The sequence below is a fragment of the Cottoperca gobio genome, chromosome 15, assembly GCF_900634415.1.
Source record: "Cottoperca gobio chromosome 15, fCotGob3.1, whole genome shotgun sequence".
Classification (NCBI taxonomy): Eukaryota; Metazoa; Chordata; class Actinopteri; order Perciformes; family Bovichtidae; genus Cottoperca; species Cottoperca gobio.
In genome coordinates this window covers 2,797,319-2,813,143 of record NC_041369.1, presented here as the reverse complement: position 1 = coordinate 2,813,143, position 15,825 = coordinate 2,797,319, and the positions used below count along the sequence as shown (strand labels likewise).

At 40.0% G+C, this 15,825-nt stretch overlaps 1 protein-coding gene across 1 annotated transcript in view; it reads right to left on the bottom strand.

Moving 5' to 3' along the window:
* The window catches only part of LOC115019801 (ras and Rab interactor 2-like), a 42,251-nt gene extending 26,853 nt beyond the window's left edge, over positions 1 to 15,398 (bottom strand). Inside the window, exons 1-2 of the mRNA XM_029449409.1 lie at positions 15,176 to 15,398; positions 5,390 to 5,489 (exon numbers count right to left, since the gene is read on the bottom strand). Coding sequence (XP_029305269.1) covers positions 5,390 to 5,449 — 60 coding nt within the window. The 5' untranslated portion in view covers positions 5,450 to 5,489; positions 15,176 to 15,398. The remainder of the gene's footprint in view (positions 1 to 5,389; positions 5,490 to 15,175) is intronic.
* Positions 15,399 to 15,825: the final 427 nt, after the last annotated feature.

The window sequence follows — 15,825 nt, the reverse complement described above, 5'->3', positions numbered from 1 at the left end:
ACATCATTTTGAATTATTAGTTATAAATATATATTTTAGTATTAATGATAAATAATCTGCTACAAGCAATTCACAGCTACAAAGTTCCCAATCATTGAACTTCTTCAGCTGCCGCAGAAAGAACATCCTCTGCTGTGCTTTCTTTGAGGAGGGAGCTGATGTTCTGCTCCTACTTGAGGTCCTGGGTAATAATGGAGTCCAGGAAGCAGAAGGACTCCACAGCGTCGACTGAGGAGTCACACAGGGTGATGGGGGCGGGTGAGGCTAAGTTCTTCCGAAAATCCACTATCAACGCCAATGTTTTTAGAGTGGTGACTTCTCAGTTTTTCTGACGGCACAAAGTCACCAGATGTTTAATCATCCCTACCAGAGATGAGTCCAATGAGGGCTCTTTTCATGTTTCATCTTCATCTCATCTGATCATTTCAATACACTGACAAGGACATGGCCATCTGAGAGGTGAGCGAGAGTGATGTGAAAAAGATGGGCGATAGCTGCTTTGTTTTAATGTGTGTATCATAACAACGGCTTGTACGTATGTCTTAGGTCTTCCCTTTTCCCTTTTTAGTTGGTGAATACAGACTACCTCCGCCTGCTGTTATGGAGAGTTGTTTCCTCTCATGCAGGCGCAGAACGTACGTGCTAGTTGGCCGTTGCCGTTTGCTTTGGCGAAGACGCAGGCGACGCAACAGTTTGCTCCGTCGCCGCTAGTTCTTTGATGTCTGTTTGGTGTGTCTGGGCCTTTAGGCTTGTAGTTGTTGATCTCTTTGAGGCCCCACCAGACAGAAGCAAAGTCATTAGCTGAGAACTGTTGTTGGAGTTTCTCAGAGTACAGTCGCTTAGCATCGCTCACTGCCATGCTAAACCTGTACTTTGCATCTTAAAACAAGTCATTGTCACCACTCCTAAACGCCTCTGACTTTTGTAACCTTTGCTGCCTGAGTTTAGCTGTGAACCAGGGTTTGTTGTTGTCATAACTCACCCTGGTGTGTGATGGTCGACAGCTGTCCTCACAGAAGTTGATGTAGGACGTCACAGCCTCTGTGTAATCATTCAGACTGTTGGTATTAGTCCTGAAAACATCTCAGTCAGTACAATTCAAGCACGCCTGAAGATCCTCCATAGCTTCACTGGTCCACCCTTTAGACGTCCTCACAACAGGTTTACAGAGCTTTAATTTCTGCCTCTGTACGCAGGAATCAGGTGGACCATGACTTAGTCAGAGTGACCCAGTGCAGCACGGCATGAGTAGTTTAACAGTGATCCAAAAATATTCTGTTAAGATTGACCCTGATTCTTTTCAGTGTTACACTGCTGTCATTTGTTTCATTTCCCAATTATCTGTCTAGTTAGGCAATGTCTCTGTTGGGTAAGATCACATCAGCTGCTTGAGCAGAGAGGAAACAATTAGCTCAGCCTTTTCGAAGGAAATCACAAATGTTGACTCATTGGATTTGCTAAAGTTACATTTGAGGATCATCACCACAAATTCTTTTAAATGAGAAGTTCTTAAAACAATCTGCATTGTGCACTAGATTTGTTTTATTTTCTGCAGACTGAGAATGTAGGCCTATTAAATGTTAAGAATTTGACTTGCTTTTGTTATTCTAAATTCAAAAAGTTTATTAGCATGACCGTATTAAGATACAGTAAAAAATGTAACTGTATCATTATTACTATGCTGTAAAATATTTTAAATACTTATTTAAAAAACACAAAAACATGAGTGTTTGAGGTGAAAGCAACAGGTTAAACTATGAAAAACACGATTGGAAACTATGGGGGGTATATGCTATAGAAACACAAACATTTACTTATGCAGATATTGTGAGTATGTAAAAATGCTGAAATTCAACTTTTACAAGGAAACTGAAACCATATTTGGAAAGGAGACTGCTGGAAATTCAGTGCTGACGTCGTGCAATAAAACCACCTTTAGCTAGCAAAATAACAAAATCAACCTTCAGGAGTCATGAGGAAAGTGTGTGTGCTATGCATTGGGACTAGCCAGACGACAAAGAGTGCAAAATAAACATGAAGAAAGATGCTGGAAAACTGCCCTCACTGTTATACTGTCTCCATATCCATAACTCGTATTAAGTACGCAATAATATGTATGGTACAATGAAAGGATATTCTAGCACCTTACTGTATAGATAGGTGCCTTGTTTCCACGTTTACAGCCACTTGTTTTGCTGTGGGGAGTTACTTTGACCCGATGCCAGTCACCTCTCTGTATGACATTTCTCTAGCAAAAAAACTATTAGATAATATATGCTGAAATTAAACTTTTGCTTATGGTGTTATCTTAAATTAGCATATCAATTATCTTCCTACGTTCTATAGTATCTTGAGTAGCTCTTCATGAGGTACAAGAACCTGCATTACAGTGTGTACTGATATGACTTATTTTTCCTACATATATATTAAGGCAATTTGCACTAATTTACCATCACAACTAAGTTATTATAAAAAATTATCTAGAATCTACTGTGCATTTAGAAATATAAAAAATAAATAGCAATATAGCATGTCACCCGCTGAGCCCTGTTCAGCTAAATCATGACTGAATTTTAAATCCTTATTTGTAAACCAGTGTTTGCCATCTCTTTTCTGTGGATCTGCCACCTCTCCATTCTCCATATTTGCTCTACGGTCCATAAGAGTAGTTACCGTTATGGATATGATTTGGATTGTGACAGAAGTGAAAAGGTTGTTATAAACAAATATAGATTAAAGCAGAATATATTGTTAGATAAAAACATTTTGTTAATGTTGGACATTATTGACTTTTGGACAGAGGACTGAGGCAGAGGACTGAGACAGCGGCACTGGTGCTCACTGTGCGTGTGTGGTTGAGAGAAAGAGGGGAAGAGAAGCCGGAAGGGGAATTACTGTATAACACGCAATGTTTCTGTAATGTATTCATTTAAAAAAAATGTTTTGAATGTCAACGTTATGAATGAGCCTTCAAACTATAAGTTACAAGCTACAGATCTTAATAAAGATGAGATAATTATGTGACAGAACACGATGCTGTGATATTGATGCACCAAGCACAGAATAACTGACTTTTAAGGGAGCTGTGGTTTGAATAGAGTAGACCAGTGGTTCCCAAACTTTTTATGCTGGGCCCCCCTTTTGTAGATAAGAATATTTTCGAGCCCCCCCCCTTGGAGCCCTGTCACAAACATTGTCCATGATATGCCAGCAGAGCTCAGGCCTTGTTGCGCCCCCCTTGCAATAGCTCTGCGCCCCCCCTAGGGGGCCCACCCACTTTGGGAACCACTGGAGTAGACATTGGCTGCTATTAGATTCATTTTTAATGTTTAAATTAGGGCTGTCAAGCAATTAAAAAAATGTATCTAATTAATTACAAGCTTTGTGATTAATTAATCAAAATTAATTGCATATATCAACATTTGCTGTGAGAAGCATTTCAAAATATTCAAATGGATTTTGGAAGATGAGTGAATCAATGAGTAGCATTATAAACTGGTCAACATGTCTTTTATTTCAATACTCTTTCTCCAATATCTTGTTTGCCACAATTATCTAAGACAACACAGACCATCAGTTTGACATAAAGTGCAATTTCAAATCTAACATAACATCTTTCATTGCACAATAAACAATATCTTTAAAAGTTGTGTCATTTGACGCCACGTGTAAAGCCTCCGTTAACCCCCTGTCCTCGACCACCTGCAGTCCATTGCAATACATTTGGTGATGGAGTTGTTAATGTGTCTCAGGTAGACCGACTCATTCTGCGTCTGAACGCCTGATCGAGAGATGACGAGACGGGTCGCTCACTTTAGCATCAGATTGGACTATATGAAAATCTAAACGATCAGGCTCCCTTGCTGTGAGGTGTGGTTGCACTTTAAGCCATGTGTGTTTAGGGCAGGCCTGTAATTATCACAGGCTGCAGGATAACAGTGACACAGTCTTTAAACTAAAGGCTGGCAAGGATCATTATTTGAACTGTATTCTATACTCTACAGCAGTGGTTCCCAAACGTTCTGTGGCCAAGACACACCTGAGTTCATATCCGGGCAGAATCCCCTCTGTAACACAGAGTATCACTGTTATCACTCTGTGAACATTTATTTAGCCTAGTCCTTGTAAGAAGCTATTCTCCTTCACACTAGCAGAGAGTCTTTGATGTGTCACACTCTAATATTTCCCACCATGTTCAAATGGCTGAAACGGCTTCGCTTTGACAGATTTCTTTTTTTTAATATATTCACAACTCATTTTTCACATTGAACAGGTGCTCTTTTATTAAAGAAACTAAACGCTTATGTCATTTATCTCATTTATGTGCACCTTTCAGTTGCTTTGCATATTTACATTCTCTCCTCTGTTCTGCTTCGTGAGGGGCGGAGCTCCGCTTCCGAACGCACACGCGCGCGCGAACACACACAATTACAGTCAGAGAGTGGAGAAAAGGTAAGGAGAGGACTTAAAAAATCTGCGCCACGCACGGACCTGATCCAGCCCAGGCAGCACCCTGCAGAGCAGTATACCTAGGGGAAACACTGAAGTAAATAAAAAATCATTCATAACCTTGTGTACAGTTAAATGCAATAGGCCTAATTGTTTCAAAATCCCACGGCACACCGGGATTTGTCTCACGGCACACCATTTGGGAACCACTGCTCTATTGGATAGTTAAGCACACTAAGCAGCTTCCTCTAAGCCGGTGAAATACATATATACAGTATAAGGTGATATTAGGCTTTGAATATTTCCTCTTTTGTGATGAATACATCAATTTGATGCATTGACTAACATGTGTTGGTTATTGTGCTGAATAGTATCTCTGATAAATACACTGACTGTCACAAATATAGATACCAATTTAATACTAATGTATAAAGACCATCCTTTTTATTGTAAACACTGTCCATGGAAATTTGTAGATTGCCATGCTCTCGACATTGCATTCTATTCTGTGGTGGTTGCTACATTTCTTTGTAACATTTTTAGCTCTCCACAGACTTGGGAGGGGAAAATATGCTGTGTTTGGTCATTGTCAAAACCCAATATTATCAAGTGGTGGGAAGGACATAAAGCTGTACACATGTCTACACATAAACACAAATAGACAAGATGCAGCAATCAACTAGTGTACATGGTAGCTCTGATAACAATAAAACTGTCTGACACGACTCAGACCAGCTCTATCCACCTCTTTAATTCTCTTTAATCTTCTCCAGGATTTATCCTGTAACTGAAAGGTTTGCAGCCCCCCCAAATAACACATTTCCCTACCTGGAGTGTTCTCATACTTGTCCAGGATCTTCATGTTAACTAGAATGGCTAATACCTACTGTCTTTACAGTTCTGTGTGCAAAACTTATTTCATTATTTGAGTGACACATACCTTGAAGAAGCTGCCTTTTCTCTCCTGCTTGCAGGGTTGGCTGATGGTACTGGTGGACATGTTGTCTGTAGAGCCTTCTCGGTCTGTCTCTGTCCACTGTCTGCAAAGGAAAGAGGAAATTACAGATCTAAATACAAAGACAAACAAAACAAGGCAACTCAGTTTTGACCACTCAAGATCCGTGAGAGGTGATTTATGAAGAGTGACTTGGAAAAGGCATTATTGCAGCTCTGTGACTCATTTTTTATCTTCTTGTCTGCCATTCTCCAAACCAGAGATAGCATTTTCTCCATAATCTCATAATTTTGACAGATTAGAACACAAAAATCAATCAACCGTAATTTTAAGTAATTTCCAGCGCGCTGACGAGCTGGAGTCTTCGGAGCGCATCTCCTCTCCTCTATGTGAGAAGCAGCTGCTGGTACTTGACTCTCACAGTGTTGTTTTCGGCCGCAGCAGAAAGCTGTTTTCAACAAAAGTTCTTTAAAAACCCACATTTAACTATCTGCTCAGCACAAAACAGCAGATAGACACAGTTAGTCGTGTCTTAACAGCCCGAAGCTTCCTTTTGGTGCCCATAACCTATAGACCTTAAATTAAAACTAAGCTATAGACCAAAATGTGTAACCGGTTAAAAATATACTTTGTGGTTAATGATTAACCGTTGACATCCTAATCAATGTTTGAAAAGTCATCTTATTCACCCTAACTGACATTATCATACTGACTATATCAGATTGTTTTGACTCTTTTAATGAAGCTGGATGATGTTAAAACTGAGTTAATATTTTAGAATATTGCTGCATAACATGAGTTTGAAATAGCTCAGCTATTAGTGGGTCGGGGGGTTGAAAAGTATTCAAATTTAATGTAATATCTTTGTTAAATGTGACCAGCATGTTAGATGTAGTCAAAAGTTTGCTGTGTTTCACCAACATAACCACACCCTGAGTACATCCTCAACTCCTCAGTCAGCTGGGATCCTGGACTACTGGTCAGAAGAATAAAACTACATTAATACCAGCTGAAACCTTGTTTTTCTTAAAGTCAACATTTTCACCTTTTAAATCCTTGTTTTCTTTTAAACGTACAATATGTATTTCTTTGCCACAAGGGGTCTATCCATAAAAACAAGAACAACAGATGGAGTTTGGTGACGTTGTGAAGTAGCATGGAATAAATGCAGTCAGCTACTCCCGGTTAGGATTCCTTCATTGTTCAATGTTCAGAAGGTTTTTAACAGGCGCCAAATTATCCGCAGAGGTCTCCACCTCTCCTTGTGGATAAAACTGATAAAAACACGAGAGCTGCTCAATTAATGTATTAGTATGTTTAAAATGCTAGTCTGCTCATAGAAAAACTCAACTGCGTATCAAATCTTTTGGGAGTGCAAAAAGTGTAAAAACACTTTTGGGAGGCCGTCATGCTTCTGTGCCACTGCCCTACGGTGGCAGCATGTGAAACACTTTTCTGAATGTTGCAACTGCAGTCCATAGTAGAAGAGTAACATACTGTGTATTACTGCTTTGGCCAACCTGCTCTCTGTTGTAGAAAGCAGATGGGTGCATGGAGTGGTTGCAAGCTAACTGCTAACGTTTGCTCAGCTTGTTTCTGTGATAATCTTTAAAGATTAAGGATGCACTGATTAATCGGCCGAGCATCGGAATCTGCCAATCGGCAAATAAGATGACATTTATCGATTGCAGTGGCCGATGTTTATCTGTTGCGCCGGATAGATCTTGTTTTAGTTATTTCCGGTCAGAATCTGACAAAGCTGGCGAAGTATTACACTCTCTTGGAGAAAGACCAGTGGCATATAGTATGTGCATGTCTCTTTCCATAAATGTTGCTCTGTTTTCAGGGAGCAGCTGTTCAGCTCTACGTCTCACATCTTGGATGAGGTGAAACAGACTAAACTGCAACAATGCAGAGATGCTCACAGTATCTTTAGTAGGATACAGGTATCTGGAGGTAGTTGTATAGCAGGCTCAAAAGGCTTCAGGTATTTTTATTTTTATTAATAACCTTATTAAAAGGTTGTTGCATAAATTTGTATGAAGACAATTTGTGTAATTAAGGACTGAATAGCTAAATAGCTTTACAGTGCCGTTGTTTTTTATAATGAAGACATATTTGTTTCCTTGGAACAGAAGGGGGATACATAACAAAAAACTAAATAAATAACAAAAACTAAAAACATTGGTATCGGTCAAATTGTTATTTTAAAACATCCCTAATTACAGACATTTGTGTACATGCAACATGGAGAAACAGAGGGGAAAACAGGTGCATTTGCTGGAAAGCCAGAGAGTGCTAGAAGACATGCAATCTTTCAGTTTTTTAATCTCCTGTCTCTCTCAACATTTCCTCCTCCCATCTCTAGTAAGGATCTGTTGGACCCCTTTTGTCAAAACAAAGCAGTAGAGTGTTTTTATGTGCGCAACTGCAAGCTTGTTTGTAATTCACAGTAAGGCCCCTGTGGTTGTCACTCAAGGAAAAAAATAAACACTGGACCGCAAGTTGTCCAGTGGTACATTAAATAACCCCTGAGTCACATAGTTTGCATATTTCATACTGTGTGACTTACAGACATAAATGGCAAACGTTTTTGAAAGGTCACTTCAACCAGAATCCCATCCCCCAAAGAAATGCTGATCACTGTGTTCGACATAATTGTAGTAGATGCTGCACACTTTTGTTGACAGTTTGGTCAAAGTGTTGTGTCAACTCTCTCACTTATATGCAAGAGGCTTTATTGGCATGACCATATGCTGACCGTAATTACATTACATTACATTACAGGCAGTGGTGGGCCGTCAGGGCCAGCAAGGCCTTCTCTGCTGGCCTAAACTGCTATGCTCTGCTGGCATTAATTTTGAAATATTTTTCCACAAATATGTATTAAATTATTCCCCATAGTCTATTCTCTTCATGTCATAGCTTTCCTCCTGGTTGCGCTGCTTCCAGCCTCAGATCGAGATTTGGAGGTCTGGCCTTTATGTTAGAGCTTTTATCCAATCATATTTCAGCCATAATGTGTTGCCAGGGTCCAAGAAATCTGCCCTGAGGCCTTCAGAATCAACAGTGCGGGCGCCTGTAGCTTAAAGTGAACGGAGACAAAACTGTGGCGTTAACCAATCAGATTTCGAGTTGGCGACATCGGGGCCAGCTAGCAGGCGTACGATAACGTCAGCACATCCACGTCTTTTGATTGGATACGCACTATTGAGAGGCAGAGCTATGCAGAGCTAGCAAACTGAACTTGAACAAGCTAGTTTGTGTAGATTTCTACAAGCTGTTTATTCAACCCACAATGGCTGAAGGAGGAGAAGAGATCGATTTGGTCGCAGATATCATTACAACGCCATTTTCGAGACAAACTTTTCAAGAAAAGATAGACATCGTGAGAAGAGAAAGACCAACTCTGACGCTAGCGAGTCTATCCCTGTGTCCACTGCTTCTGCCGAGCGGTCATTCTCGGCCTTAAAGAGAATTAAAACTTATGGCAGAAATGCTGCTGGACAGACTCAGCTTTCAGCATTAGCCTCCATGTCTATAGAAAAGGACTTATTGGTGGAACTGAAACGCACAGATGGACTGTACAACAGAGTCATTGAAGTCTTCTTGAGGAAAGAAAGGAGGATGCATTTTGTGTTCAAATAATCAGTTGTTTTGGTGAGTAACAAGCATTTTGTTTTTTGACAAATATCTAAAATGTTTGATGCTTCTGCAAGAGATGTAGAGATGTGTGTGGCGCACTGGCTCAGCTGTGCAGTAAAAGTACTCAAGGAGACTTGTTGAATTGTTTTGGTTTAACCTTTATCAAAGTGGACATTCAAGGCTAGGAATACACTTTCACCACTGTCGCAAAGATATCCTCATGAACAAATGCAAATTATTTGTGTTTTCTTTTATTTTCAGTGAATAGTTTATGTGTCTTTATTCTTTATCGTCACGTTTCTTAAATGAAACTGCTTTAGGTGCGACAATGCGCTGTTTAGTGAACACACTTGTTAAAGCTCACATACTTTTAGTGGACTTAATAAAACTTTGTAGACTAATCCCTTAAAAGCGCCTTTTATTTTTAAGTTTTGACAGTATCCTAGCGATCTTAAAGCTGGTAGTTCAACACTCTTAATTGTAAATTAAGATTAAGATTTATTGATTATAAATGCTTCGGAAATATTAATATAACTGTATCTGTTATATCTGTTGTACACGACTATGTTAAGGTGATGCAACGCCCGGTTGTACTGCGTTTCTGTCTAAATGTATAGTTTCTAGAGCCATAATGATGGTATTAAGAGGTGGAATAATTCAGGTAGGACTGTGTAGGACATCACTGAAGGCCGAGGTGTGAAATGCACGGCCCGCCACTGCCCCTCACAGTGGAGACATTTCATTTCCAAAGACAATCCGATTGACCATGCGCTTAAAAGGTCCTGCCTTTTTTTGTAACCATGAGGAGGACTAGCCTAAAATATTGTTGGAAGTCTCAGTGGACTTGAATGACAAATGACAAATGGCACACCTAAGGTCAGACAAGGGTACCAACTTTGTCTGTATCAAACCACTTTGCACTGGCTGAATGTTTTGATCTCTGATGTTTTAGATTGGATAAATCTGCCACATTTTCAAATGTGTTGTTAAAATATTGTTTGTCCATCTATAAGGTTGTTTTGTATAGTTCAGTTTATTGAATTCTCCTGCATGATGGTCTGTTACTGTCTTTCTAATGTAGAGTGTCATTTTGCTATAATCAGATAAGGGTGTTAGGAGGCTGACTGTGAATGCTCTCAGACAGAAAGTCTAAGTCTGTGTTGCTATATTCTACTGTGATACAGCCAAGAGGAGAGCTGTGTGTGTAGCGACCACATTCTCTTTCTTCTTTCTAGCCATTCTCTTTTATGGTGACTAGGTGACAATGGCTAGCATCTTCTTCTTTCATTCTCTAAAAATGATGTTGAGAATTATCCAGGCAGTTTTCAGATCCTTGGACCATGACCGGCCATTATGGTAAACACAATCTGTCTCTCTAAGTCTGTTACACTTATTTAAAATTCATTTTAATTCCAAAAAGAATAATATAGGGTTACAGGGTTAAAGTCCCTGGTTCAGGTGGCAGGAAAGCAAGGGCACAAAACAACATAGACAATCTGGCAGGTATTAGGTTGAAAGGGCCAGTTTTCAAGGAAAGGTGGAAAGAGGTGAGCAGGTGAATGACAGTCTCAGGTGACTGGGACCGGTGGGACGTTCTGAGAGCATAAAGTGGATAGATGGAGAATGACAATGCACAGAGCTGGGGAAGTGAGAATGTTGCTAAAGGGAGGGACACAGAACAGGAAAAGCAAGACTGAGGCAGACTTTATGATATTTAATAGTGTTTTCCTTTCATTTGTCATCCATCCATACATTCACAGAAATTATACTGTATTTGCACTCTATGACAATTAATCATATACTGCATGGCCCCTAGACAACTTAACAAAGCTGGTGGGTCTCTACAGTTGAAATACACAAAATGGGAAAATGGGGAAATGGGAAAATGAATCACGTCTGTGTGTCTCACTCCGTCTTCCTCAGAGAAAAACAGCATTGAAAGAAGAACTAACGATGACGATTACGCAGAGACAGAAAAGTCCAGGACTACAAAATAAATATAAATGTTCCTTTAATAGGAAATACAACAAGTCGTAGGTAAAATATTGCTTTGCTGTGACCGGTTACTTGTATGCTTCAAGCCCCATGTGGGTGGTATGTTAAAACAAGCTGATAGTAAGCGTCTTGTTGCAGAGAAGAAAGCCCAGGGCACCCACTGAATAAGTGATATTGCTGAGTGGCAATGTTGCTATATGTTCATGGGAGGAAAGTGCTGTGTGATTAACATCTAAATATAATTAGGATTTTATCAAACTGCAAATCTGCCAATTTTCAACTGTCTCCTACAGCCCCACCTTTTGAAATTCCACCATCCTCCATCTGCTTCTTTGCAGGAGCGCTGCTGGGCATATCCATGGGCATCAGCTCACCATGGGAGAGATGCTAGGGTCCTATCCTCCATGCGCAATGCAGGGGAGCATGGTTTAAATTACATGTCTCTAGAGGACCAGTGTATTGCCTCACTCTAATGCTGTCTCTAGATGAGGCACTTAAGGACAACGCACGCTGTCCCAGACCTGAGTGCCGGATGACTGACCACCTGCTCTCAAAGGTTTATGATACTGCTGCCCTGATGGCTTGCATTGGAAACTCACTCTCTGTTCTATCCCTCATCCAGTCCACAATGTTTCAGTCTGAGCGTGAAGAGAGAGTTTGCTGGGACCAAGTCACTGAAGTCCCTAAGGGAAGCCGAGAGACTGTGGAAATGGGCACATTCACTATTAGCCTCCTTGAGGGCAATGTACCTCCCAGGCAGATCAAATTATTTGGGATCCGTACGGGCAAGCTCAATTAGATGTATGCTCTTGCCAGCACCTGGCCGAGGGGTCTTCTCTATGCATTCCCTTCGGATGGTTCACAGGGTGTAATTGTTACATCACAGGGTCCTCCTAGTGAGCATTCAGGATATGGTTCTCCATGCTCCTCAGCCTGTTGGGCAGGGAGCCTTGGCAGCTTCCAATAAGGATGAAACTTCTGTCTCAGCTGGACGGGAAGGTTTGACATTCGTTTCTGAGCCTCCTTCAGCTCTGGGTTTGGGCATTGAGGGGGATCGGTCACTCCTAGTTGACCTTGAGCCCTCAATTTGTGAGACCTTGCAGAGTGCAAGGGCTCTTTCAAGGAGGATGGTGTATAAAAACTGATAGGCTGTATTTTCTTCATGGTGCAGGGACAGGGGGTCAGACCCAGTTTCATATCCTTTGCAGGACATGTTGAGGTACTTTCAGTATATTTTTGAAGATACAGCGGTTGACCAGTATGCGGCTGTCTGTTTCCTAGTCACACCACTGGCAGTCAGGAAAGAATGAAACAGATCGTAAGTTACAAATGTAACTATGATTCTGTGAGTTCCTGGATGACTGCCAGTCAGGACGTCCACTCGGAAACTCTTTTGGGGCGAGAAGATTCCGAAAAGGCGGGTGTAGGCCACCATGAGGTATTTACAGCAGGGACACGCAGGTAGTCTACATACACATGACTTTGCATCTGCAGTACACTGAAAAGGCTGCTTGCAGATGTGTCTGGAGATATGTTTTGTTTATCTTCCTCTTGAGCAGACATCTGCAGATGCCGATTATCTCAAAATGGCATAAATCGAGTAACAGATTAATTGGTCTATCACTAGTGCACATAGTTTGTCTTATAGCTCCTTTCATACAGGAGAATCACATACAACACTGGTTTACTGAGAAAAAAAAACATTCAACCAGCATTGGAGCAATAACAGAAACTTCACTGCATAACTAGCAAGTGGAAGTTACATTTTGGTTTCATTTCTCTCCTAGTATCTGTAGTAGGTTTCTATCAAAATTAGAAATGCCTGGTCACCAAAGGTGAGAAATTTCCAAGCTGCATTCAACCCTGGTCAGAAGGAAGGGGCGGCTGACGTGTGCTGTTCCATTTTGATAGATTGACGATGCAGGTTTGACCTATATCACTGAGTTGCTTTTAAGGGCAACCATTGTTGTTCACTCTGTCATGCCAAAACTATCAGTGTTGGCCCCAAAGAAAAACCTTGGTAGTCAGCCCGGCTGTACACTCGAGTCAAATTACTTGTAATAACCCATGTGTTTGCTTCAGTATGAAAGGTACAGGCAAATCAAGAAGCCACAAGGTTTATGTGAAGTGAGGTCTTGAAAATACACAAGCACTAACAAAGTATTTTCTATACCACAAAGAAACACACAAATGCCCACAGACACAATACCAGCTTACCAAAACCAACTAACTATTGTCCAAATCATTGCTATAGTATCACATTCTCTACTTATATGTGTTAAAGAATTATTCCTTACTCTTTAGGTTTAATATTATGTGAACGGGAACCATTCACATCTTTAAATGATCATTCTTGTAAGTGATTATACTTATACTGCTTCACCGAAAGTTATATCTCCAGAGTATATATTATCTATGACTATGAGTCACTCCCAAAATACAAAGAGAATTCATAGCCTTTGTGACTCTCTTCATAGGCTTAGGCCTAATACTTGTTCAATGGTATTCTCCCACTCCCCCCTCTCATTCCTCGTGGATTAGGGACATTTTTCTTTGTTAAATTAGAAAAGATTAGGTGGACTGTAGGGGTCCGTCTATAAAATGTAATAAGACACAGGGTCCCTTTTATACTTATGATGATATATTTTGAAGTGTGTTGTGCATTTGTGGTTTGATTTATTTGTTAATTATTTGTTGTGTTGCCACTCGAGTGGTGACCTACCCTTTGTTGTGTATCTGTTTTTATTTACTGTGTAATGTATGTGTGTATGTATATATTCTACTGATACTATATTACATTTGTAAAAATCCAATGTGACCTTTGTGATGTGAACAAAACTGAGGGGGAAAAAAAACAGTAATTTACCTGAGCAAAGCCAGTGAGCTTGATATTTTAAAAGGTGGTCAAACAAACAAACAAACAAAGGCTGCCAGACAAAGACACTTTTCTTAAATTCCTGTGGCCCAGGTTTGAGGTAGACAACACATTAGCAGACCTCTGACGAGATTGAAAAACCAGGGTCTTGGCCTTTTACCAGGAAATACTTTGGTTTTCCGATGGAAAAGAAAAGGGAGATGATATGTGCAAAGATGGGGACATTAGTTAAGGTTACAGTCTGACAACCCTGCAAATGCCTGGCAGCAACTGTTAAACAGCAATCTAATTACCAAACAGAAAAAGTAGATGACACACCAATCTGGAAACTGGAAACTTCCAGGGGCAAAATAAAGTTCAGTCTTGGGTCACAAGCTACAAAACACCACTGAAGAAAAGTGGATGTTTAGGCTTAACTGAAATATCACAATGCTCATATATCAACAGATGCTTCAAACAGAGTTTTGGGCATAGGCTTACTTTGTTTTCTTGACATTAATCTCTTAAATCACATTTCTCATTAAAAACTAAACATGGGTTCTGCATAATAAATTGCATAACTTCTAAATCTACACACGATGGGATGACTATCTGTTAAGACTATCAATTCGTAATAAATCACCAAGTTCACGTATATACGGCATACACCAAACTCAATTATTAAATCTCTCTATTTAATAAGTACACGATTATCAATACCGGCCATGAACTGTAGGGTACAGGAGCAAACCGCTAATAAATGTAAGATATCGAGAGATTGTAACTTATTCACATACCATAAAGTTTCAACCACACTAAATATACAGTATCGGGCTCATTACATTAATGAAACCTTTGCATATGTTATGCAGTTTGTGTCATATCATTTACACGCCAAATTGAATATTGATTCGCAAAAGCATTTTTAATCAGTTTATGCTCTGTGACTTTGCAAAGCAAAACATATTTCTGTATGCGCAATCATATGCTTATAAATGCTGCGTTCGCTTACTTCTGGGCTGGTTAAACACTGACGTCGCGCAACAGGTAACTTGTACAACACGTCCCGCAGGATTCCTTTAAAAATAATGCTACTTATTATTGACGGTGAAACAATACATAATGACCCTATGACTGGGAATTTCACTTTCTCAAGGGACAGAGCAATATGCGAGTTTGGAAGTTGGCTACAGACGGCAAAAAATAGGGTAACGGTATCACCGTTGCAGAATGTCAACACAAAGGATAGCTAACTTTAACGACAGTAGGCTACTTGCCTGTTACGGTGTGAGTGTAATTCCAGTTTGGCAAAAGAAAACTCCGCTGCTCCGACGAGTAGCTGGACATGTAAATGACATTATAGCTCCCTGCCGGGTAGTTGTGATGATTAATAAGTATTTCTTATATTTTAAGGAAAGGAAAAACAAGTGAACAGAAGCTGTCCTGTGCCGGTAGCTGCCTACATGGTCCTAAATTCTTTTGAGAAGCTCTTAGCTGGCTGAGCTGTTCTCATTGTGTAAAACAAGTTACCGCAAGAAGAAAGGACTTCCGTTTATACTTTTCAAAGTAAACTATGTATCACTAATGCGGCTTACTCCATGTAAAAAAATTAACAATTAAGTTGGATTTCGGGTCTGTGCGGTTTCCAAAAAAGTCCATAACAAACGAGACTACTCAATTAGACAATATAGTTGAAGTAAATTAGATTCGATTTTTTGATAATTCCTTAATTACTGTGGTCTTTCCAATATTAATTTTACTCCTAGATTATTCCCTCACAATAGCCTACCCAGTGAAACATATTCAGATCAGATAATCAAAACAGTAAATGTAGCATTAATGTGATCTGGGTGAAAGGCATATTATGTGTTATTTAAAACGTTTGCATCATAAAAAAAGTAACTTTCAAAATGTGCCCTGGCCTTAT